A 23,548-nucleotide genomic window follows, 5' to 3' on the forward strand; every position below is an offset into this window, starting at 1 on the left:
CTGTATTTCTGTACAATTTAATATAAATGAGTTTATGCTCTTGCCAGGAGGGTCTTGTTAACTAAGGCCAGAGCAGCACAGAGAGGGCCCATGTGTGCTTGTTTCCTTAATTATAACAGAGTCAGCTGGGAAACTGCCATGTCACTGCAGCACAATAGCTGGACCAGCATAATGGGGAGCCATAGCATCTGTGCAATGTGCCAGTCTACCACATGTACAGAACTATGCAACCGTGATGTTCAGGATAAGGAGCTGTGTCACTGCCACTCGAGAACTTGGTTGAGCTGCCTCTTTGTAGCTTTACCATGTGTAATTTTAGTTTGTGTTCTTTAAATGAAGTTTAGTGCCCTTCTATTACATCAATGACCACTTGTCTTTCTTTTCTGATACTTATCAGTTCCCATATACATTATTTTTGTCTGAATTACCTTTTTCTCCCTGACTTATGGAAGTTCCTTCTTTAAGGAAGATATGATATTAAAGATAATGGTATTAAAATATGATATTAAGGGGTCTGGAGAGATAGCTCAGAGTTTAAGAGCACTGGCTGCTCTTCCAGAGGTCCTAAGTTCAATTTCCAGCAACCACATGGTGGCTCATAACTATGAGATCTGGTGCCCTCTTCTGGTCTATAGTCATGCATACAGGCAGAATGTTGTATACATAATAGTAAATAAATCTTTAAAAAACAGTACTTTAAAAAAGATATGATATTAAAACATTCCACCTTCCATCCGGCTATACCTTTCCTTATGTCAAAGAATAACATTATCAGTATCAGTATTATATGTTGGTCACAGATGTCTTTCCTTGCTATTCAGTTTGATTTGTTGATACTTAACAGATACAACAATAACACTTGCAATAGTGGTGAACAAGTTGGCACCTCGATTGGCGCAGCTAAAGGTCCTGGACAAAGTGTTTAGCACTGGAGTGGCAGAAGTTCCACCTGATACTCGCAATGTCGTCCGGGCGTCTCACCTGCTTAACACCCTGTACAAGGCCATTCTTGAATATGACAATGTTGGAGAAGCCTCTGAACAAACTGTATGTTGGACTTGTGGATGAACTAAAGTGCATGATGAAAGGATTGAGGATAACCTGTTGTAATCCCTTGTTAAATGATGAAGTCATGGTATGCCAGACAGTTGTTCAAAATTTTACAGCTTCCAAATTTATGGCTGGCTTACTAGTGTTAATTACCAAAAGAACCAGAAGAATGAAGCAAAAGAAAAGCAAGAAGTGAAAAATACCTATGTGGCTTATATAGACAATTATCAAAAAACTCTTTTTTTACTTAAAACACGGCTAGGAATAGTGGCACACACTTTTAATCCTTGCACTCAGGAAGGAGTAGTAGGCAGGTTTATTGAGTGGAAGGCCAGCCTGGTCTATATAAGAAAGTTACGCAAGGCCCTGGGTTCGGTCCCCAGCTCCGAAAAAAAGAACCCAAAAAAAAAAAAAAAAAAAGAAAGAAAGTTACACCAAGGGCTACATAGTGATACTCTTTCTAAAAAGGAAAAAGGTTACAAGTCTATGACAAGGAGTGTCTAAACTTGTCACAGTATGTAACAGACTTCTAGGAGCTGGGGTGGAATTTTTTTTTTTTTTTTTTTTTTTTTTTGGTTCTTTTTTTCGGAGCTGGGGACCGAACCCAGGGCCTTGCGCTTCCTAGGCAAGCGCTCTACCACTGAGCTAAATCCCCAACCCCTGGGGTGGAAATTTTAATATGTGTATTTAATACTACTGAACTTACATATTGAATGGCTAAGATGGTTGTAAGCATTAAACTCTTAAGTACTCAGTGACTTTTTCATACCAAAGTTCCCAAGTCCTTCCAGTCTTCCCCAAAACAAGTCACGTCACATTTACCAATAGTCTACTCTCTGGTACAACTTCTGTGTTAAATTGTTTTCTCTTGCTGTGATAAACACCATGACGAAAGGCAACTTGGAGGGAAAGAGTTTGGCTTATACATCCATGTTACATACAGTACATCATGCAAGACAGAAAGTCCAGGCAGGAGCAAGGCAGAGGCAGGAGGCTTGGAGGAATGCCGCTTACTGGTTTGCTCCTCACGGCTTGCTTAGCTTGCTTTTTGTATAACCCAGGACCACCTGCCTAAGAATGGCACTACTATCATTAATAGACTGGGCCCTCCACATCAATCATTAATTCAGAAAATCCTCCACGGACTTGCCTGCAGGTCAGTCTGAGGGACAAATTTTCTCAGCTGAGGTCCTGTCTTTCCAGATGACTCTAGCTTGTGTTGAGCTAAACAAATCAGTGTAGGAGGGCTCTTGTACAAGTGATGAATGTTATATTTATCCCTCAGCTAGATGGACATCCAAATAAAGATCTTACAGTTTACATTTTGAGAATTTCAGTTTCTTCGTTTCAAAATGTGTAGGAAGACAGTCACTTTTTAAAGTTATTTAGAAATGCTTAAACTTGATCTTACTTAGCCTAGTGAGAGGAGCTCTGAAGACTAACCAGGCAAGATCTCATCCTTAGGTCTCCCTCCTGTTCTCTCTCTGGGTGGAAACAGTGAGGCCCTACCTACAGACTGTAGATGAATGGATCGTCCATGGACACCTGTGGGATGGTGCAAGGGAGTTTATCATACAGAGGTGAGGCTGTGCAGGCATAGAGTTCAGGGGATGCTGGCTGCGCTAAGTTGTACATGGAACTGCAAGGGTGGGTTGGTGATGATAGCACAGACATGTCCTGCTGCTTCTTTATAAGGAGATGGCAGGTCCCAACCAGTTAAAAATACCTTGAGTCTTCTGGCAGTTCACATCTTTACATAGCAATTCATATTTTTTAATGGTATTTAAATGCTTCCTATGAAGTGAAGCAAGATGACATCACTTATTACAACCTACTGACATTGTAAGTTATCAATAAGATATGACAGTAGTATAGAACATGACTTTGGGCCATTTATTTCCTAAAATAAACTGCAGATTTTCTTCTTAATGTAATATTTAATAAAGAAAATAAAAATATTAATCCATTTACAACAATTTCCCATTAGTTAATTGACTTTTCTGAACAAACTCATAAACTGTAATGGAAAACTATTTGTAATAATTTGAAGTAATCGTATTCAGTTTAATTCCAATTCAGGAAAATATTTCATTTAAATTTTAATTAAATTGAGAGTACTTATCATTGCACATTAAACTGAATGAGGATAGATAAAAACTATTCCATATTGAAGATTGTTTCGCTAGCAGTTCATATTCCTGGTATAGAATGCCTGGACAACTAAACTAAAACAAAGTATGCTGTTGCTTAAGGGAACAAAAATTAACATTTAGAATTTCTTTGAATCTTCTTAGGAATAAAAATGTTCCGGTAAATCACAGAGACTTCTGGTACGCAACATACACACTCTATAGCGTGTCAGAGAAGACGGAGAATGAAGACAAAGTGAGTGACAGTGCCAGTGCCAGCTCTGGCAGTGACCAGGGGCCCTCCAGCCGACAGCACACCATGGTGTCCTTCCTCAAGCCTGTCCTGAAGCAGATCATAATGGCTGGCAAGTCAATGCAACTGCTGAAGAACCTCAACTGTGCAGAGGGCTCTGCATGTCAGGCAGCAGCCAGAGGTAGCCTGTTTCTTCTATGCATGACTTCTCTGGTCTGATTTAGCTTTTCCATTCACTGTTGTCATCCTCAAAAACAAAGTGGCCACAGCTGTTTATGTCAGTAGAAATTAGCACTGTGCTTTTTGTTTGTTTGGTTGGTTTGGTTTTTTTGTGACAGCATTTTTCTACATAGCCATGGCTATCCTAAAGCTCACTATGTAGACCAGACTGGTCTTAAGCTCAGAGATCTTCTTTCCTCTGCTTCCTGAGCACTGGGATTAAAGGTATACATCACTCTGGTTTATTTAATATTTTTTCTTTTAAAATTTCTTACATGTATACAATAGATTTTGATACCTCTGAGTCTTTCCTTATCCATCTCTTCCCAAGCTGCCCCCCTGCATAACTCCCTCCCAATTTTATTTCCTCTTAGCATTATGTTTTAGTAACCCACTGAGTCCAATTAACTCTACTTATAGGTACATGGTGTGGGCAACCTAACATGGCCACACCCCCAGGCAAGGTTACTCTCCCTCAGTAGCCATTAACCTAAAATAGCTCCTCCACTATTATAGAGTGTGGAGTGTGGCCTTGGGAGCCTCTCTCTCATTTTCAGCTGGCTTGGTTTTGTGCAGGTGACCACTGTTGCTGTGGCTTGGTAAGTACAATGGCCACGTCTTGTTCATAAGGCAGCATTTCACAGCACTCTGACCTTTAGCACTTATATTTTCTCCACCCCGTCTTCCTGGATGTTCTCTGAGCCATGCGGGCAGGGAGATGAGATTGATGCAGGTGTCCCATTAGAGCCTGAACACTTAGTCACTTTGTCTCGTCACTTTGAAAAGTTAAGGGTTTCTGCATTAACCTGCAAAGAAAGAAACTTATTTGACCAAGGATGAGATCTATGGTCAGGGTTCTGTCAGCTGAACACTAGCTAGAGTCATTTGAGAAGTGGGACTCTATATAGAGAACATGTATTCATAAGATTGTCCATAGACAAGTTGATATGGGAGAACATAGGCCATGTGGGCGGTGCTAACCCTGAGCAGATAGTCTTGAGTTTTGTAAGAAATCAGGCTGTGGAAGCCATGGGAACAAACCAGTAAGCAGAGTTCCTCTGTGGCTTCTGTTTCAGTTCCTGCCTCGAGTTCCCTTCATGATGGAGTACAACTGTAAGCTAAATAAACCCTTTTGTTTCCAAGTTGCTTTTTGTCATGGTATTTAACACATCAATAGAAACCCTAACCAAGATATATTTATTGATTGAATATTAATAAATACAACTCATTACTAAATACTAAGTATTACTAAACAGTACAGAATATTAGTTAAAATGTTTAGAAGGCAGTTTGACAACATGGCCATTTAGCAAAACAAATACTAGGTTCCCCCATAGGGTTTATAACCATCTGAGTGAGCCATGGGTCTTTGACCAAGTTTTCAGTACCAACATGAATTCCTTCCTATGGATCCAACCCAAGAGCAGCAGATTAACCACACAAGCTCTATGCAACTATTGTACCATTGTGCGTGTCTTTCCTGACAGGTTGGGTTTGCAGTATTCAGAGTCCAGACATTTGCTTTGGAACTGTCCCTGATGGCAGTGGCCTCTACTATGTCCTTTATTTTATGTGTACTACTGTTTTGCTTGCGTGTATGTATGTCTGTACTACATGTATGTCTGGTACCCACAGAGGTCAGAAATGGGTGTTGGATTTCCTGAAATTTTAAGTTGCAATGAAGGTTCTGGGAATTGAACCTGGGTCCTTTGTAAGTACAAGTATTCTTAGCCAATGAACCATCTCTCCAGCCTCCAAATTTCTTGATGGTCTTGTGCTTGAACTCCAACATACATGGTCTATGGTTGATACAATGAGTTGGCCATGGTCCTACAGTTTCTTTTCTTGTTTCTCTCTTCTTTTTCTGGTTGGTCTAAGATAGAGCTAGCACCTGACAGAGGACCCAGCCTCTGGCATTTTTAATGTGGTACACTGTTTCACTTTTGAATGGACCCTTGCAAGTTTGAACTTGTTACTTCAGTTCAGACAATCCTCAGAGGATTTTTTCTCTTTTTAACCTTTTTGGGAATATAATTAATTTTTTTAAGGTTTATAAGCTGAAAAGACTTGAATGAGACCGACATTGTTTGGGTTTTAAATGACCACAATACTTTGTTATTTTATTCTGCCGTATCTACCTTAATACTTTTGCCTCATAAAAGATTTCCTTTTTTAACAAACTATAATGGGCCAGTGTTGATAGTGTCTTTTCCAGTGAAATTGACTCCTGTAAGTCTTCCTGTGGTCTTACACAGGATGGTAATAATTTTGAGTATTCTGTTTCAAAGATTATTTTGTTCACAATAAAATTAGCCTATACAGTTAATCGGAAATGTTCTGTTTAACTGAGAGTAAAAAGTGGTTTCGATATACTGTAAAGATAAAACAAAAGTAGCAATAGGTCTTCATAGATAATAGAAAACTATCAAGCTCTGTAAAGATGAAATTCATTCTTAAAACTTTTTAGGGCTGGAGAGATGGCTCAGCGGTTAAGAGCACTGACCCAGAGGTCCTGAGTTCAATCCCCAGCAATCACATGGTGGCTCACAACCATCTGTAATGGGATCCGATGCCCTCTTCTGGTGTATCTGAAGACAGCTACAGTGTACTCATATAAATAAAATAAATATATCTTTAAAAACAACAACAACAACTTTTTAACATTTATTTTTTATTTCCACATGCATGCATGTGGTATGTGTCTCTCTCTGTGTGTGTCTGTATTTTGTATGTCATCTATGTATGTGTATGCCTGAGAAGGCCAGAGAGGGCATTGGAGAGTATTGGATTTCTTTCTCTCTCTCTTTTTTTTTTAATGATTTGTTTATTTTATATCTATGAGTACTCTCTGCATGTACACTTGCATGTCAGAAGAGGGCATCAGATCTCATTACAGATGGTTGTGAGCTACCCTGCAGTTGCTGGGAATTGAACTCAGGACCTCTGGAAGAGCAGCCAATGCTCTTAAGTGATGAACCATCACTCCAGCTCAGCATTTGATTTCTCAAAGCTGGAGTTACATGCAGTTGCAGGCCACTTGAAGTGGGTGCTGAAAATGAAACTAGGGTCCTCTGCAGAGACAGTACGCTTTCTTAGCTGCTGAGTCAAAGCTTCCTCTCCACCCCAACGCAGTCAACCTTTTTTAAAATATATTATGTCTGTGTGAGTATATGCCATACGTAAGGATGACGATGGAGACCAGAAGAAGGCATTAGATCCTCTGCAACTGAAGTTAACTGAAGTCGTGAGCTTTCTAATGTGGGCACTGGGAACCAAAGTCTGGTCCTCTGGAAGAGCAGAGGGAATGCTTCGCTGCTTCTCTCCCTCCAGCCTGTGAAACTTACTGGGGAACAGAATTCATTATACATATTTGTATTTCAGATGCAGAAAGAAAAAGCTTATATACCCTCTTTCTGGAATCTATACAGTTACGTCTTCAGCATGGAGAAGATTCTACTACACACATTCTTAATGAAGAACAAGCAACCAAAGAAAACCTAATAAAGATGCAGTCCATTGCTGAAAGGCACCTTGAGCTAGATGACATTCACGACCCACTGTTGGCCATCAACTTTGCAAGGTGATAACATACACCACATTTTCAGTGACTGAGCTAACAGTATCTATGTAATACTTGGTAGTTGTTTCTTCCAGATAGATCTTTTCCTCCTTAAAAACAATCTTTTTTCTTTCTAACAGATGGACCACAACAAGATATTATGTTCACTTGTGTCAGGTGTATAGTTGTGCTCCCTCGTTTGTGAAAGCATACAGATGTGACTCAGCTAACATCTCTCTTGTACCCTAGCACCCTCGGAATATTTGCTCACCTAGAATATGCTTCTAAAAGGTCCAGACAGGCTCTGTACTGCCTCCCTCTGTGTTACATGTGTTTGGGTCTTAGAATGCTGTGAGGAACTTAACTCCAGTGGAATAGGCCATTAATGCCCTTCACTAATACCATTCACTGTGTATAGCACTAATGAAGGAATAATTCCAACACTGACCCTAATTGCAGCAGTGGTTCAGAAAGGATGCTCTGGGGAAAAGGTTTCTTTCTGTAGTGATTGATAATTTGAAGCTAAAGGTAAAACTGGGACTCTAGGTTGTGGTTTATTAGAATTCTGTCAACAACTCATAAAAATGAACACTCACATTTTAATATTGAAGGTTGTATTTGGAGCAGAGTGACTTTCATGAGAAGTTTGCTGGTGGTGACATATGTGTGGACAGATCATCAGAATCTGTGACCTGCCAGACTTTTGAATTAACGCTGAGGTCTTGCCTCTATCCTCACATTGATAAACAGTATCTACATTGCTGTGGAAACCTCATGCAGACCTTAAAGAGAGATTTCAGGTAAAGGGGTTGTAGGGCGGCAGTTTAACTCTGGAGGTAATAACTTGTTAGTAACCAACAGATTTTTTTTCCTCCTTTTCCTTTTTTTCTTCTTCTTTCTTTTTTTTTTTTTTTTTTTTTCCAGAGCTGGGGACCAAACCCAGGGCCTTGCGCTCGCTAGGCAAGCGCTCTACCGCTGAGCTAAATCCCCAACCCCTTTCTTCTTCTTTCATTCTCTTTTGGTTTTGTGTCTTATGTGTTTTGGGTACTGACAGTCAAGTGTAGAACCTTCTGTACAATAATTTTTGAAGTCTGTATTTCAGGCAAACTTTAATTTGAAAATGGGTATGTATTATTTGTTGACAATCTTTTGAAAAGATCCGTTAACTGTCAAGATTTAAGTATATTGTATACTTAATTATCTAAAGATCTTTGTCAAAAGGCATACCAAAAGAAAGAAACTCTCAAAATATGCAGTGTGCTCTGAGAAGAAAAATATGTTATTTGGTAATAGATAACTAGTTCTAACTCCGGCTTATTCGTGTCCATGCGTAGTCTCCATAAGTTCATAAAATTGCTTTCGATTGCTATGATAAAACACTGACCAGAAGCGACTTGGAGGGAAAGGATATATTTGGCCTACAGCTCACATTTCATCATTGATGGAAACCAAAGGAGGAACCTGGAGGCAGGAGCTGAAGCAGAGATCAGAGTAATGCTTCTTGAATGGCTTGCTCCCCTTGGCTAGCTCAGCCTACTTTCTTATATAACCCAGGACCACCAGCCCTTTCAGGTGGCATCATTCACAGTGGGCTGGGCCCCCCTTATCAATTATGAATCAAAAAAAAAACAAAAACAAAAAACTTCACAGACTTGCCTACAGGCCAATCTGATAGAGGGGTTTTTCTAACTGAGGTTTCCTATTCCAGATGACCCAAGGTGTGTCAAGTTGTGAAAAACTAACAGCATATTGGGTTAAATACAGAGGTTAATAAGCAGGATGTTTAATATGGTATGATCTCTCTTTTCCCTAATGCATAGCAGAAGACTAAAATGAAATATTCCTTATAGTAACTAAATCTTTATATGGTAAAATTTTAATTCATTTTGTTTCATTTTTGTGATTTGCCTCTCAAAACTTGCCTTCTCAAATTTTTGAGAAGAATGAATATTTCTAATTCTAGTCAGTGTTTTTACACACACGTGTCTGACAAATGACTGTTGGTGTATAAACCTGGTGTTTTTCTAGAATTCCACAGTACAGGCATAAGATGTCTTATGTCACTTACATGTCTTCTCTTTTTCAAGGCTAGTGGAATACTTGCAGGCCATGAGGAATTTTTTCTTGATGGAAGGTGGAGACACCATGTATGACTTCTATACTTCAATTTTTGATAAAATAAGAGAAAAGGAAACCTGGCAAAATGTGTCTTTTCTAAATGTTCAGCTCCAAGAAGCAGTAGGACAACGCTATCCTGAAGACAGTTTACGGTAACATAAGCCATATACCATGAAATCATCTATGAACTTTTACATATGATTATTAGTTACTTTTTGTCTTTATTACCAAAATACCTAATAGAGGCTACATCAAGGTAGGTATATTTTGGCTTACAGACTGGAAGACTTGTGTATGTCCTAGCAGGGAGGATATAGTTAGGCAGAGCAGTTAACACCGTGTCCGAGGGAGTATATGGTAATACGGTAGGAAGTAGGATAGGAAACAGCACCAGGAATAACACTCCCGAGGGCACTTCAGAAAACTGCTTGTTCCAGCTTAGCCCACCTCCTAAGTTTTCAGAACCTCCCAAAATAGCTCTAGCATTCAAGTCATGTATATATGGAAGATGGTACATACTCAGACCACACCGCATATGTCGTCGTATTCACATTAACCCTACAAATTGTTTCGCAAATTAGAAAATGAAAGTTGAGCCAGGCAGTGGTGGTGCACACTTTTGATCCCAGCACTTGCAAGGCAGAGGCAAGTAGATCTCTGAGTCAAGTCCAGCCTGTACTATAAAGTGTTCCAGGACAACCAGGGCTACATAGAGAAACCCTGTCTCAAAAAAGAAAGAAAGAAAGAAAGAAAGAAAGAAAGAAAGAAAGAAAGAAAGAAAGAAAGAAAGAAAGAAAGAAAGAAAGAAAGAAAGAAAAAAACGAAAGTCAAAGCTGAGGTATGGTGGCCTATTCTTGTGATGCCTGGTATTTAAGGTCTGAGACAAGGAGCCCATCTGCGTCTGGGGTTTTGAGGCCAACCTTTATCTCTAGGCATAACACAAAGAAAGGCTAAGGAGGTGGTTCAGTGGATAAAGAACTTGCCACACAAGCATGAGGACCAGAGTTTGGATCCCCAGCACCCATATAAGAAAAAGCATATGGGCGTGACAGTCCATCTGTAATCCCAGCCCTTGTGAGGTATCAGGTGGTGGCGCTGTGACTGCTACAAGCTATCTTATCAAACTTGTCTTATCTCACTTGTCAGTGAGAGCCCGGCCTCAATGAATCAAGTAAAAAGTGTTAACCTCTGACCTATACAGAGACACACAAAAATACACGAACACATTGCACATACTACACACATATGTACCTCCTACCCACCGAAAAAGAAAGAAGGGGAGGGGGTAAGTTAAGTCAGTGGCTGGTAATGTAAATAGTAAAACTTCTGAGGGAGATCAGGGGGTCGAGACCAACCAGCCTGTTGAGTAGGATGGCTTCTATAAGTTCCTACGCATTAGTATTGCTAACTTTTATTAGCTCTGCCTCCTTGAAGATATCCATAGCCTCTCTGGCAGGCCAGGTTCTCCTAGTGACTCAGCCTTGCTCTGTTCCATCACAAGGGACTTAACCCTCAGGATGATACCCACCGCTCAGACTCAAGCCCTCCTGTGTGCCTCACACCAGACAGAAAGGAGCTTTGCACTTTCAGGCTTCATTTTGTCCTGCCACGTGTCTTACACACTACCACGCCATGTGCTCTCTTCTCTTCTGCTGCATTTCATATCACAGATATTCACTTCCCCAAGTGCTGTTCTTCCTCACCCCCAGGCCTCCTCCAGTGTGTGCTCTCCCTGCTCATGACCTAACACTCATTTTGTCTGCTCATTAGTGTGCCTTGTGTTTTCTGTGCCGTGAAAGCAGCTCTATGGATCTGCCCTGGAAGCAGGACAATAGGACTCTGTCTTCTGCACTTGGTGAATGTTGATGTTACAAACTGCTAAAAACTAAAACAGCTTTATCTACTGCCACGGCAATGAGTTGGATAGTTCATGTAACTCATGCTCTGCCCTTACCTCTTATTTCCCTGGATGCCTTATTTTAAATCTTCCATAGTTTACATCCAGGTTATCAGCTAGTATCTCTAACAGTAGCAAGATCACTGTCAGGATCTGTAAATCATATGAGAAAAGGACAGTTGCTGGCACGTGGATATTTCCGTGTTCTGGTTTGCTTCCTTTCTTCGTAAAGGAGTGCATAGACAGAGCAGTACACACAGCACCTGCAACAAAGCAGACCCCATTGCACTAAGCCCGTGGAGGCACACCAGAGCAGTTCTAGTCCTTGCCCACAGTGCCTAACTGTAAAGGTCAGTCTTTTAGCCTGGCCTTCACCAGAATTAAGTTCCTAGCCTATTCTCAAAGTTTGTTTTTAATTCCAGTTCCCTTCTAACATTGTTGAGTATTTGTAGTAGCAAAACTCATTATTTTAAAACTAATTGGTGTTGGGGCACACATAGCTATAACCCCAGCACTACAAAGGTAGAATCATGAAGATCTCAAGTTTGAAGCCAGTCTACAATACCTAGTGAGAGACTATCTCAGAAACCAGACATGTTGGCACAGTCATTTCCATGTCATCTACGTACCAAAACCTTGTCTCAAAAAACAAAATTGCTGGTTGAGGTAGCTTATATCTGTAATAGTAACACTAAGAATGCTGGGGGGGGAGAAGGATTGCCATATATTTGAGGCAAATCTGGGCTGTACTGTGAGACCCTGTCTCAAAAGGTTGGGGCAGGGATGAGGGGGATCAAAAAGAACTGCCACTTATTTCTAAAAGCAAGTTCCTATTCTGTGGTATAAGCCAGAAAATGTAAGTTAATTAGCATATTTTAATTCGAGGATCCACCCACAGGGTGGGTGGATGGATGTGTGGTGCTACTGTTGTCAGGACCTCAGTCACAGTACCTAAGTGTTGTACCCCTGAGGAGCGCTCCCTGCCCATGAACCCGTTTGTAAGAATATTTGTATATGCACATAGTATTATCACTCAACTAAAATGGAAATTTCTTCATTCAGTTTATCTATATCTTTTGAAAATGTTGATACAACTAAGAAGAAACTACCCGTTCATATCTTAGATGGTCTTACCCTAAGCTACAAGGTAAGCACTAATCACTTTTTTATATAAAAATTGATTTTTAGTAAAACTAAGGTATGTAAGTGATATTGTATTTTGACTTTTTTATTTTGGTTTGGTTTTTGTAGGTCCCATGGCCTGTGGACATTGTTATAAGTGTAGAATGTCAAAAAATCTATAATCAGGTGTTCCTTCTTCTACTGCAAATAAAATGGGCAAAATACAGCCTGGATGTTCTACTGTTTGGTGGTAAGACTTGATTTCAGTAAATTAGCTAATTTGATTTTGGTCCTGGAAAGTTTTTTTTTTTAAGGTTGCCTTAGTTAGGGCTTTATTGCTGTAAGGAGACACCATGACCACATTCAACTCTTATAATTGGGGCCAGCTTACAGTTTCAGAGATTTACATCTTAAGCCAATGGCACCAGAAAGAGACTCTGTCACTGGCCCGACTTGAGCTTATGAGAACTAAAAGCCCACCCCAGTGATACACTTCCTCCAACAAGGCCACACCTCCTATGGCCACTCCCTATGGCCAAGCATTCACACATAAATCTATGGGGGCCATTTGTATTCAAACCAACCCATAGGTTTTCATTATTTTTTATATGTAAACAAACATCAAACTGGCACAGATCTATAACAGCAGTGTTAACAATCCCCAACTACAAGAATGAAGTTTGGGGCTGGAAGGGATACCTCAGCAGTAAAGAGTACTGGCTGCTCTTCCAGAAGATCCATTTTGGGCAGCTCACAACTGCTTCTGACACCAGGTCCAAAATATCAGACCATCCTCTTCTAGCCTCTGCAATGCACAGTGCACACACAAAAAATATATCATGCAACATCTATTCTCACATATACAAAAATAATGAAGTATTAGGAACTCATAGGGTTGATCTTAAATGTAATAACGTTTTAGGAAATGACTCAATATTCTTCTGTCATGAAAAAGTTTAGTGAGGGTTTGACAGGTATTTTTCTACCTCAGTGGTGATAACAAAAATGTATTTATTGTTTATCTGTCTTCCTTGTGTCTCCCCAGTGCTAAGATTAAGAGATGTGTGTTATTATAACTGGTTTATTCAGTGCTAGGAAGTTAACCCAGGGCCTCGAGTATGAGGCAACTGAGCTCCAGCTCCAGTCTCATGAAACTTGGTATTCATCTTCCCAAGGCATAGACATGCCCTTGTTAGGTTCACAGCCATGCTGATGCCTCATGTCTCATCTCATGTTAGGGAACAGTGGCTTTCAATTAAATCTCTTTGTGCTCATTTTGTCTTTTCAATCATCTGTAGAACTGGCTAATGCTGCTGAAAAATCCCAAGCAAAGGAAGACGTTCTGCGTGACCAAGATACACCCGCCCAGTTCGGACCACCAAAAGAGTCATTAAGACAACAGATTCATCGAATGTTTCTCTTAAGAGTGAAGCTCATGCACTTTGTAAATAGTTTACACAACTACATCATGACCAGGGTTGGTATTTGTCTGTCTGTCTTCTCTGTTCTTTTGTCCTGTGTAAGTGGTGGTTCAGAGACAACACTCATCATGTGTTTATAGCTACACAAGGGTCACAGAACACTTAGAGATTATGGGGGGAAAAGATAAACAATTTCATCATAAAATAGCATGTCAGTGAGAGGTAGTATGTTTTACAAATACTTTTATTCTTTGAGAATTTCATATATTTTGATCATATTTACCTGAGTACCTCCTCTTTAACTCCTCTTAGATCCACTTCCCTTATTTTATTTTATTTTATTTTATTTTATTTTTTAATTAACCCAGACACTCCAGTTTGTTTAGTCTGTATACTGAGTGGATGCCCCATCCATGGGAGCATGGTTGATCTTCTAGGAGCCATACCTCTAAAGAAAACTGAGTCTCCCTCTCCCAAAAGTCATCAACAGTTATAGTTGGGAGCTCCTGAATCCCTTAGCACTGTGCTAGAATGTTGACCGGCTTGATCTTATGGAGGTCCCACAGCTGCTGTGTGCCTCCTAAGTGCAGTGATCCTGTCATGTCCATGAGACACTGTTTGGCTCTGTCCTCCCTGATCACCTGGTCTCAGTCTTTCCCCCACCTCTTCCATGATGGTGCCTGTCTTAGCAGGGGCTCAGGGGCTATAATGTAAATGCCCCATTTGTGTGTGAGCCCTTCTACAAACCAGCCTTGTGTCCAGAGACTAGTTCTTGTCCACATCCGTAAGAATGGGCACACCATAGCTCCTCTTTTAGAATGACCTTTAGAACTTGCTCAGGAGCCCACTAAATTTCATCACTGTCTCTGGAAAATGGCATCAATATTTAGTAATAACCCAAATCCTTGGTAAGGGTGATATTTTATAAGGAAGAGGTTCAACTGGATTATATATATACTTTTTTTTTCTATGAAGGAATGGGCTAAGGAGACAGCTCAGTGGCTAAGGCGCTTACTGAGTACTTATGAAGACTGGTGTGCAGCTCTCCAGAGCACAACCCCTGCTAGTTAGTGTGTTGGTAACCTGCTTGTAATTCCAGCTCAAGAGAGCAAAGAGGCCTGCCTCAGAAAATAAAGTGAAGGCTAGCATCGACCTTCGGCCTCATACATGTGCACAAGCATACTCACTACTCACAAGTCCATGTGAAAAATGTTCTCCATAAAGCAAGTACACTGCATTTCTTGGTCACCTAAAACTCAGTTCCAGATGCAGCTCTCAGAAACACTAACTTTGGAAGCATTAGGGACCAATCATTGAGCACAGAGCATTTTAGTAATCAAGTCCACAAAGGACCTTCCGTTGTGCCCCAAAGCTTGTCAGCTCTAAACTCGTCTTGTTGGGCTGCAGTGACTTTAAACCCAGTGTGAGAATGTGACTGAGTTGTGCTGAATACCTGATTGCAACCAGCAGTCTTCACAGAGCCAGCTTAAAGCCCTTAATTGTATAAAGGAATAAGTAGGAGCTTCATTTTTTACTTACTTTTCTATTTAGAGTTAGGTTTCTCTTAGAGAAAGACCAACACTGTATTGTGAAAACTTATCAAAATTCATTGAAGTTGTTTGTATTATAAAAATGTCATAATGTCACAAATGTCATACCGTGTTTACACTTTTCAGTGTTTTTTGTTTGTTTGGTTTGGTTGTTGAACTTCTTTCTTCCCTTTAGGAAGTCTATTCTAAGGGAAGGTATTTGTTTTGTGTCCAAGTGGCTATCCCAGGGTCTGGTCCCGCCATTGTCTAGGCTCAGAAAAACAAGCTTTTAAGGCAGGGTATTAGGGGTCGTAAATATGCTATAGCTCAGTACTAGAATATTTGTTTAACATATATGAAGCCTAGGGTTCTCTTTCCAGCACTGAGTGAGATAGCTCAGTTGGCAAATTGCTTGCCAAAAAACCATTAATTACTGAGTTTGGATCCCCAGAACCCACATAATCCACATGTGAAGCTAGTAGTGCATGCCTTTAATTCCAGCACTTGGGAGGCAGAGGCAGGCAGTTCTCTGAGTTTGAGGACATTGTGGTCTACAAAGTGAGTTCTAGAACAGCAAGAACTGCACAGAGAAACCTTGTCTTTACAAAACAAAACACATGTCATTGCACAGACCTAGGGAAGGAGGCAGAAACAAGAGGATCCTAGGGCTTGCTGGCCATGTAACCTGCACAAACAGATGGGTGCTAATTTAGCTTCTTGTCTTTTTTTGTCTTCTTATTCAAGATTCTTCACAGTACCGGGCTGGAGTTTCAGCATCAAGTTGAGGAAGCCAAGGATTTAGATCAGTTGATTAAAATCCACTACAGGTATTTGTCAACCATCCATGACCGATGTCTGCTGAGAGAAAAGGTATGTAAAATACCATCTCAAGTACAATCAGTGGGGATAAAAGGAATTTAGGCACATGGGAATGTCTTCCTACTGTGGAATTTTGAATTCTAAAACTACTGTCATGCACAATCTTTTTTTAGGAAAAACTAAGTTAGATGGGATTATAAACATGTGCCCCACTACCAGCAATTACATTTAAGAAAAATATAAGTATACAGAACTGGAAAGTTAAGTCTGCAGTCAGGCAGTGAACGTGTACCCACCAATTCGTTATGAATATGTGGAACTGAATGGTTTTGCAACCATTGGGACTTGTGCCTCAGGTGCACTGATGAATCTAAATGGCACTTAAGAGTGAAAGTCTGTGTGATGTCAAAATAAAAAAATAAAAAAGAATGAAAGTCTGCCATCCTGAAATGCAGGTTTACATTCCGTGTGGGTCAGGTCAGAGCCTCACACCCTTCTCATACATAAAAGATAATCATTGTAATGTGTGCTTTCTCTGTGACCCAAGTTAGGCAGACGTATTGGTGTCGTTGTTACATAGTTACAAAGCCTATCTTTTATCTCAAACATTGATCTTTAGGTCAGCTTCGTGAAAGAAGCCATTATGAAAGTGTTGAACTTGGCGCTCATGTTTGCAGAAGGTTGGCAGGCAGGCCTAGGGGCTTGGCAGTAAGTATATGTGTGCTATGTGTAACCTGTATTGTAACCATTTCTAACTAGCTTCATTTGAGGAGTCTTTTCACCCCCAATACAGAATACTGTAGCTATGAACTTAAGAGTGTAGTTCATTGACTTACCTGCTCTGCATAAGACCTGAAGTTCAATCCTATGTACCAACAATAAATATAACTTAGTTAAACTAGATAGCATCAGGAAAGTCAGTTTTTTTATAAGGCACAAACAGTTTTAAAAAACTAAGGTGGTTTAATAAGAATAAGCAAACATTCTTAGATAATCTGCATGCCTCAATTTCTTAACTATGTACACCTTCAAACACGGAGAAGTATAAAGGGCAGCATAACACACCCGTGTGACTCCCCACAGCAGATTCTGAGGAGGACCCCACCACTTCACACTTGCTGAATGAAACATTTTAAAGTCAATTATGGATATCATGCTGGTTACTCTCCAAATTTCCATGTTTGTAAGCTCTGAAAGATGTTATTTATACAGTATTTTTTACTGTGTCATTTAGAAAGGCAAGCGACTTAAAGTCAATAAGCAGAAGAGAGCCCAGTCTAGCAGGAACATCTCCAGTTTTTTGTTGTTTGTTTGTTTGTTCGTTTGTTTGTTTGTTTGTTTGTTTCTATGCAAGGGTTTGAACTCAGGACCTTACTCACATGTGTAATGTGAATGCTTTACTACTGGGCTACACTACCAGCCCAGCTATCTTCTGTCAATTTGAATATGTAGCTCAGTGCTTAGCCTCTATTTCCTTTATGAATTATATGCAATGATAATTTGATGAAGTAAAACTGCATGCCTTGTGGCTTGGAGGTTTTAGTTGTGTGCTTGTGCCTGTATGAGGAGTATATTCACATCAGTATGTGAGGATGCATGTCCCTTTGCACAGGAGGCCAGAAGAGGGTGTCTAGGTATCTTCCTCCGTCATTCTCCACACACTTCTGAGTCACAATTTCACCCTGAACCTGGCACTTTTCTCGACCAAATTGGAAGCCAGTAAGCCCCAGCAACCTTTTTGTCTCCTCCCTCCTCAAAACTGTGGTTCCAGGCATATGAGAGGTTATGTGGGTGCTGAGATCCAAATTCTGGGCCTCATTGCTGCACAGCAAATACTCTTAACCGCTGAGCTTCCTTTCCAACCCCTGAGCAGGTTTTACAACAGTTTGTATTTAGTCCGTGTTAATAAAAGAGGGAAAAAGTTCCCCTCAGTGCTGCTGTCATTCAGAACCTTAAACTGGAGCCTTGTGATGGTGAGGACATTCATAAGTGAAGGTTTAAAAACACTAGCGTGGGCTGGTGGGATGACTCAGCACATAAAAGCGTTTGCCACACAAGCTTGACAGCTGAATTCAAGCCTCAAAACCCACAGAAAGGTGGAGAAAGAACTTATATGCTTGTAGTGGTACACACGTGAGCACACACATTGCTCCCAGAAATGTACAGTAATAGTAGATACAAGGAAAAGGAACCAGAGGCCAGGAATGTAGCTCTGTGCTGAAGCACTTGCCTAGGATGGCCCGTGTCCTGAGTTCTGTTCCTCACACACAAAACAAAACATATACCTTCCTGACTTGATTCATCCTCTCCAACTATGCAGAACTACATTTTTCTGAAACATTTAACCAGATCAGGGGATCACTATTCCAGATGCTTTACTAAATTTGAACTGTTTTCATTTCTACAACAAATTGTCAGAAAAAAAGCAGGGATGAGGATGTTAAGCAAATCAGAGCTGGTATGGGGACATAAATTTTAGCCTACTTAGAAAGTGGAGGCTGTAAGATCATGAGTTAAAGGCTCTGTGCATACCAATATTTAGGAGAGGTTTGTGATATATGAAATTTGTTTCTAAGTAAGTACTATGATAAGGCTCAGGGGGGTTGTTGGCTCTAGGTTGATAACTGCCAGAGATGGTTGATGAGCTGTGAGACACACACATACACACACCTGCTCACTCCAGAAAGGGAACCCAGACAGCAAAGTAATAAATACACCAGAGTCAAACTTGGTGAGCCCATGAGCACACACTGGGGTTCTTGATAAGAGTGCGGATGGTTGGTCACTTAGAAGACCAAGAATAGGGCTGGAGAGAGCTCAGTGGTTAAGACTATTGATTGCTCTTCTAGAAGTCCTGAGTTCAAATCCCAGCAACCACATGGTGGCTCACAACCATCTGTAATGAGATCTGATGCCCTTTTCTAGTGTGTCTGAAGACAGCTACAGTGTAGTTATACATAATAAATAAATCTTTAAAACGAAAAAAAGACCAAGAATAATCAAAAATATATCAGCTATGCCAGCAAAAGGGTCGCCAGGATTGGGCGATGATTCATCAAAGCCACTACCATTTTAGGAGCTCTCTGAAGGATCATCAGCTAGCTTGACAGAATCTCTTCTCTGTCCAGTCCTCTGGGCAGATTCTCCTCCCCCAGCACTTACTGCCTTCTATAAAGGTGGGGAAGGGACATCAAGAAGCTTCCTAGTGGGGACTGGAAAGATGGCTCAGTGGTGAAGAGCACTGGCTGCTCTTCCAGAGGTCCTGAGTTCAATTCCCAGCAACCACATGGTGGCTCACAACCATCTGTATTGTTTGTTTTTTTGTTTTGGGTTTTTTTTTTCTTTCTGATTTTTACTTTTTTATTGGATTCTTTTTTTTATTTACATTTCAAATGTTATCCTCTTTCCTGGTTTCCCGTCTATAAACCCCCTATGCTATACCCCCTCCCCCTGCTTCTATGAGGGTGTTCTTCTGGTGTGTCTGAAGATAGTGACAGTGTACTCATATGCATTAAATAAATCAATCTTAAAAAAAAAAAAAAAAGAAGCTACCTTACTTCTTGAGTCCCCTCTCTTCTGCAAGCCATGGGTAGGTGGTGATAACAAGGAATGTGTCAATTTGGAAAAGATCCCTGTACGTATAAACATATTGTAAAGTGTTTTCCTTTTTTTTTTTTTTCTTCTTTTTTCGGAACTGGGGACCGAACCCAGGGCCTTGTGCTTGCTAGGCAAGCACTCTACCACTGAGCTAAATCCCCAACCCCGTAAAGTGTTTTCCTATGTGTTTTGGATCTCTGTGAGTTCAAGGCCAGCCTGGTCTACAGAGTGAATTCCAGGACAACCAGGGCTATACTGAGAAACCCCGTGTGCCAGGGATAGAGAGGAAGGGCTGTAGGATGTGAGTCCAGATACTTGGAGCCTAAGCACATTACTTTCGTATCAGTCCTAGCCAATATGAGGCCATCTGTCTATGAAAAATAATGTAAATTAATGTAAAGCAGTGTTTCATATTTTATGGTCATTATGTTAGCCTATAGGATTTTAGAAGTTATTCCAATGCGAATTTTACAGCCTGCCTATTACTAGTTCCTTAATATAAATTGAAATTTGTTTTCTTTCTTTCTTAGAATGGAATCTATAGAGAAAATGGAATCTGACTTTAAAAACTGCCACATGTTTCTGGTAACCATTTTAAATAAAGCTGTCTGTAGAGGATCTTTTCCCCACCGTGAGTACATCTTCTTACCTGTCATAGCCTTCCAGTTTCATTGTAACTGAGTGTGTGTGCCAACGTTTGTTAGTACTCACATGGAGAGTGAGGCTTTTTCATTTCATAACTAGAAAATACCGAGTCGTGATTTAATTGGTTCTGCAGAGTTATGACAGGATGGGTAAATATCGTATGGGTATCACTAAAACTAAAGATCTCGCTGAGTCCTGTGCCTTTTATTCCAGTGGATTTCTAAAACTGAGATGTAATGGCTTGGAGAGCTGCTCTCTCGTTCTTGACTATCATATGAGTCCTTAGTAACTATGCCTTTATAAATGACACAAACTTTTAGAAATTTTAGAACTTCCAAAACTGCCTCTCATTACAAAAAAATGTGGATTTTTACAGTTCAGAACATAGGGTGAGAAGGAGATAAGAGGTTTGTGAAGTGAATTATTGAGGAGGTTTTTGTCTAGACTAAATGGTATCTCTGCCCAGTCCTCCTTTGAATGTAAAGAATATATATATAATTTTTTCAAGCCAGGTGGTAGTGGTGGCTCACACCTTTAATCCCAGCACTCAGGAGGGAGAGGCAGGTTGAGCTCTAAGTTCGAGACCAGCCTGGTCTACAGAGTGAGTTCCAGGATAGCCAGGGCTACACAGAGAAAGTCTGTCTCAAAAAAAAAAAAAAAAAAACAATAAATAAAATAACTAATAATAATGCTAATCTCGTCTCCATTTGTATATTTTCTGACTGTTAAACACTTACTAAGCATAGCCAGCCAGATGTGACAAAAGTATTGCAATTGTCTGTCTAAGCAGTAACATTGGTGCATTTGTCTATGATTATACCGGGCCAGGGTTATAGAAACAGATGCCATCCCATAGAAACAGATGCCATCCATACATTAGAGTATATTAGCAGTATTGTGAGCTAACCCAGGACTTAAACCATGTAGAGTAAATGCATTGTTCAGTGAAAGGCTTTTTTTTAAAAGATTAGAAGACCTGAGATAAAAATGTTATCAACTTTTTCTATTTATATTAACAAATATCCTCTTTATTATATATTAAAATACTGATATTTTAATTAAAAATAATATATCTTTAAATACTTTTAAGTTTTTAATTCACTGCAATCTTATTCAAACATTTAAACATATTTAGAACTAATTTTTCACCTTGTTTTTTTTCTTCCCACAGTGGAATCTCTCGCATTGTCACTCATGGCTGGCATGGAGCAAAGTTAAATTTCTCTAATTTAACAAGTACCTTAGACCTCATCATCATCCATGTACACAGTCACTGTTTACAGCTGAGAAATAAGAACCTTTTTATTTTTATTGTTAAACTTGTCTAGATAAATGGATTGTAGGTATTTTTCTGAAGGTTATTATCAAGAATGTAGAGTTATGTATATAATGTTGTATATCTAATTGCAAAATATATGTGTTGTATATATTTCTTTTCTTCTAAAAGATTGACTTATTTAATGTATATGAGTATTTTGCCTGCTTTTACATATGTGCATACCCGGTGCTCAGAGGCAATAAAAGGGTGTCAGATACCTCCTCTCTAAAAGGTGTCTTAGATTTGACATCCCTGAAGCATTTTTATGTGCATAGAAAATCCCAAAAGAAAAATGTCAATGTATAAACTGTACTTTACTTAAGGCCAGCTGTTATATATCAATTTTTGGCATTTATTAGCCAACCAGTAATATCTCAAATAAAAGTATGTATATCGTTCACTTTTCCCACATATTTTATGTGTAATTCTTAGTAGGCACTGTATAAAAACAGATGGATAATGTAAGCTGATAAGTACAGTAAGGATATAGCAGAACCTAACTGTAGCCAACTGGGTCAAACCTCATCCAACCATAATAGAATATACATTCCTAAGCTTATGTAATAACATTCACTGAGATAGTTTGTATATTCTGTGCATGAAACATACTTAACCTGTTTGTTTTAGTTTGGTTTGGTTTGGTTTCTTGGGGTTTTTATTTGGTTGTCTTGTTGGTTTTCAGAGACAGTTTCTCTGTGCAATAGTCCTGGATGTCCTAGAACTTGCTCTGTAGACCAGGCAAACCTCAGAGATCCTCCTGTCTCTGCCTCCAGAGCACTATGATTAAAGGCGTGCATCACCAATCTGTTTTCGACTTCTTGAAACAGTCTCACTCTTTAGCCAAGGCTTGCCCTAAACTCAGAATCCTCCTGCCTCAGTAAATAAAATTATAGGCCTGCACAAACATACCTGGCATGTGGGTTTATTTGGCTTGTACTTCCACAGCTCTGTTCATTGGAGGACATCAGGACAGGAACTCAAGTAAGAGCTTGCAGGCAGGAGCTGATGGAGAAGCCATGGAGGGGTGCTGTGTGCCGGCTTGTTCATGGCTTACTCAGCCTTTCTTTCTTATAGACCCCAGAACCACCAGCCAAGGGATGGCATCACTCACAATGGTCTAGGTTGTGCCTCATCAGTTAGTAATTTTGAAAACGCCCTACAGGCTTGCCTGCAGCCTGATCTTAGAGAGTCTTTTTCTCAGCTGAGGTTCCTCCCCCCTCAGATAACTCCAGCTTGTGTGAAGTTGATATAAAATTAGCCAGCATACTTCTGGTTTTTTTGTTTTAGGAACAGAAATCACATTAAAAAATCTCCAATCACAAGTAAAATAAATGAACAAAAGCTATAGGAATCAAGTTTTATATTAATTATATAGTACTTAGTTCAAGATCCCATAGAGCAGTAGATTTCAACCTTCTTAATGCTATGACCTTGTAATATAGTTCCTCATGTGGTAACTCCAATCATTAAATTATTTTTCTTGTTTCTTCATAACTAATTTTGCTACTGTTATGAACTGTAATGTAAATACATGTTTTCCAATGATCTTAGTCAACCTGTAAAAGGGTTGATTGACATCTAAAGGAGTTGCAACCCACAGGTTGAGAACCGCTGCTATAAAGAATCACTTTGGTAAGGATAATTTTGTGGCTGACAGAGAAGTTCAAATCACTTAGACTGAAGATCACATGGATTGTCCAAGACCAGATGGACCATCCCATAAGGAAATTAGCCAGGTGGGCCAGTGGTAGGAGCAGGAGATCCACAAAAGGGCAATAAATAAGTCCCTGTGGAACTAAAGTATCAGAGCACCCCTGGAGCAGTGTACTTACAGGGTTCTGCTGAACTCAGCCCTCGGTCTCTGGCAGGAAC

At 39.9% G+C, this 23,548-nt stretch overlaps 2 protein-coding genes across 5 annotated transcripts in view; one reads left to right on the forward strand and one right to left on the reverse strand.

Annotated features, from left to right (window-relative positions):
• Positions 1–22,086, forward strand: part of Tubgcp5 (tubulin gamma complex component 5) — a 35,654-nt gene extending 13,568 nt beyond the window's left edge. The window contains exons 11-23 of one of the 4 annotated variants that reach the window (NM_001107516.1): positions 845–1,047; positions 2,515–2,630; positions 3,345–3,613; positions 7,033–7,231; positions 7,822–8,010; positions 9,298–9,480; positions 12,288–12,372; positions 12,477–12,597; positions 13,646–13,824; positions 16,042–16,167; positions 16,736–16,824; positions 20,244–20,344; positions 21,530–22,086. In NM_001107516.1, the coding sequence (NP_001100986.1) occupies positions 845–1,047; positions 2,515–2,630; positions 3,345–3,613; positions 7,033–7,231; positions 7,822–8,010; positions 9,298–9,480; positions 12,288–12,372; positions 12,477–12,597; positions 13,646–13,824; positions 16,042–16,167; positions 16,736–16,824; positions 20,244–20,344; positions 21,530–21,576 (1,907 nt within the window). In that variant the 3' untranslated portion in view covers positions 21,577–22,086. Of the gene's footprint in view, positions 1–844; positions 1,048–2,514; positions 2,631–3,344; positions 3,614–7,032; positions 7,232–7,821; positions 8,011–9,297; positions 9,481–12,287; positions 12,373–12,476; positions 12,598–13,645; positions 13,825–16,041; positions 16,168–16,735; positions 16,825–20,243; positions 21,038–21,529 lie in introns of those variants that run through there. The other 3 variants (XM_063262318.1, XM_063262321.1, XM_063262319.1) reach the window with 3 other exon arrangements.
• The window catches only part of Nipa1 (NIPA magnesium transporter 1), a 402,283-nt gene that overhangs the window by 177,641 nt on the left and 201,094 nt on the right, over positions 1–23,548 (reverse strand). The gene's annotated exons all lie outside the window — the stretch shown is intronic.

Source organism: Rattus norvegicus, chromosome 1 (genome assembly GCF_036323735.1).
Source record: "Rattus norvegicus strain BN/NHsdMcwi chromosome 1, GRCr8, whole genome shotgun sequence".
In the NCBI taxonomy this organism is placed as follows: domain Eukaryota; kingdom Metazoa; phylum Chordata; class Mammalia; order Rodentia; family Muridae; genus Rattus; species Rattus norvegicus.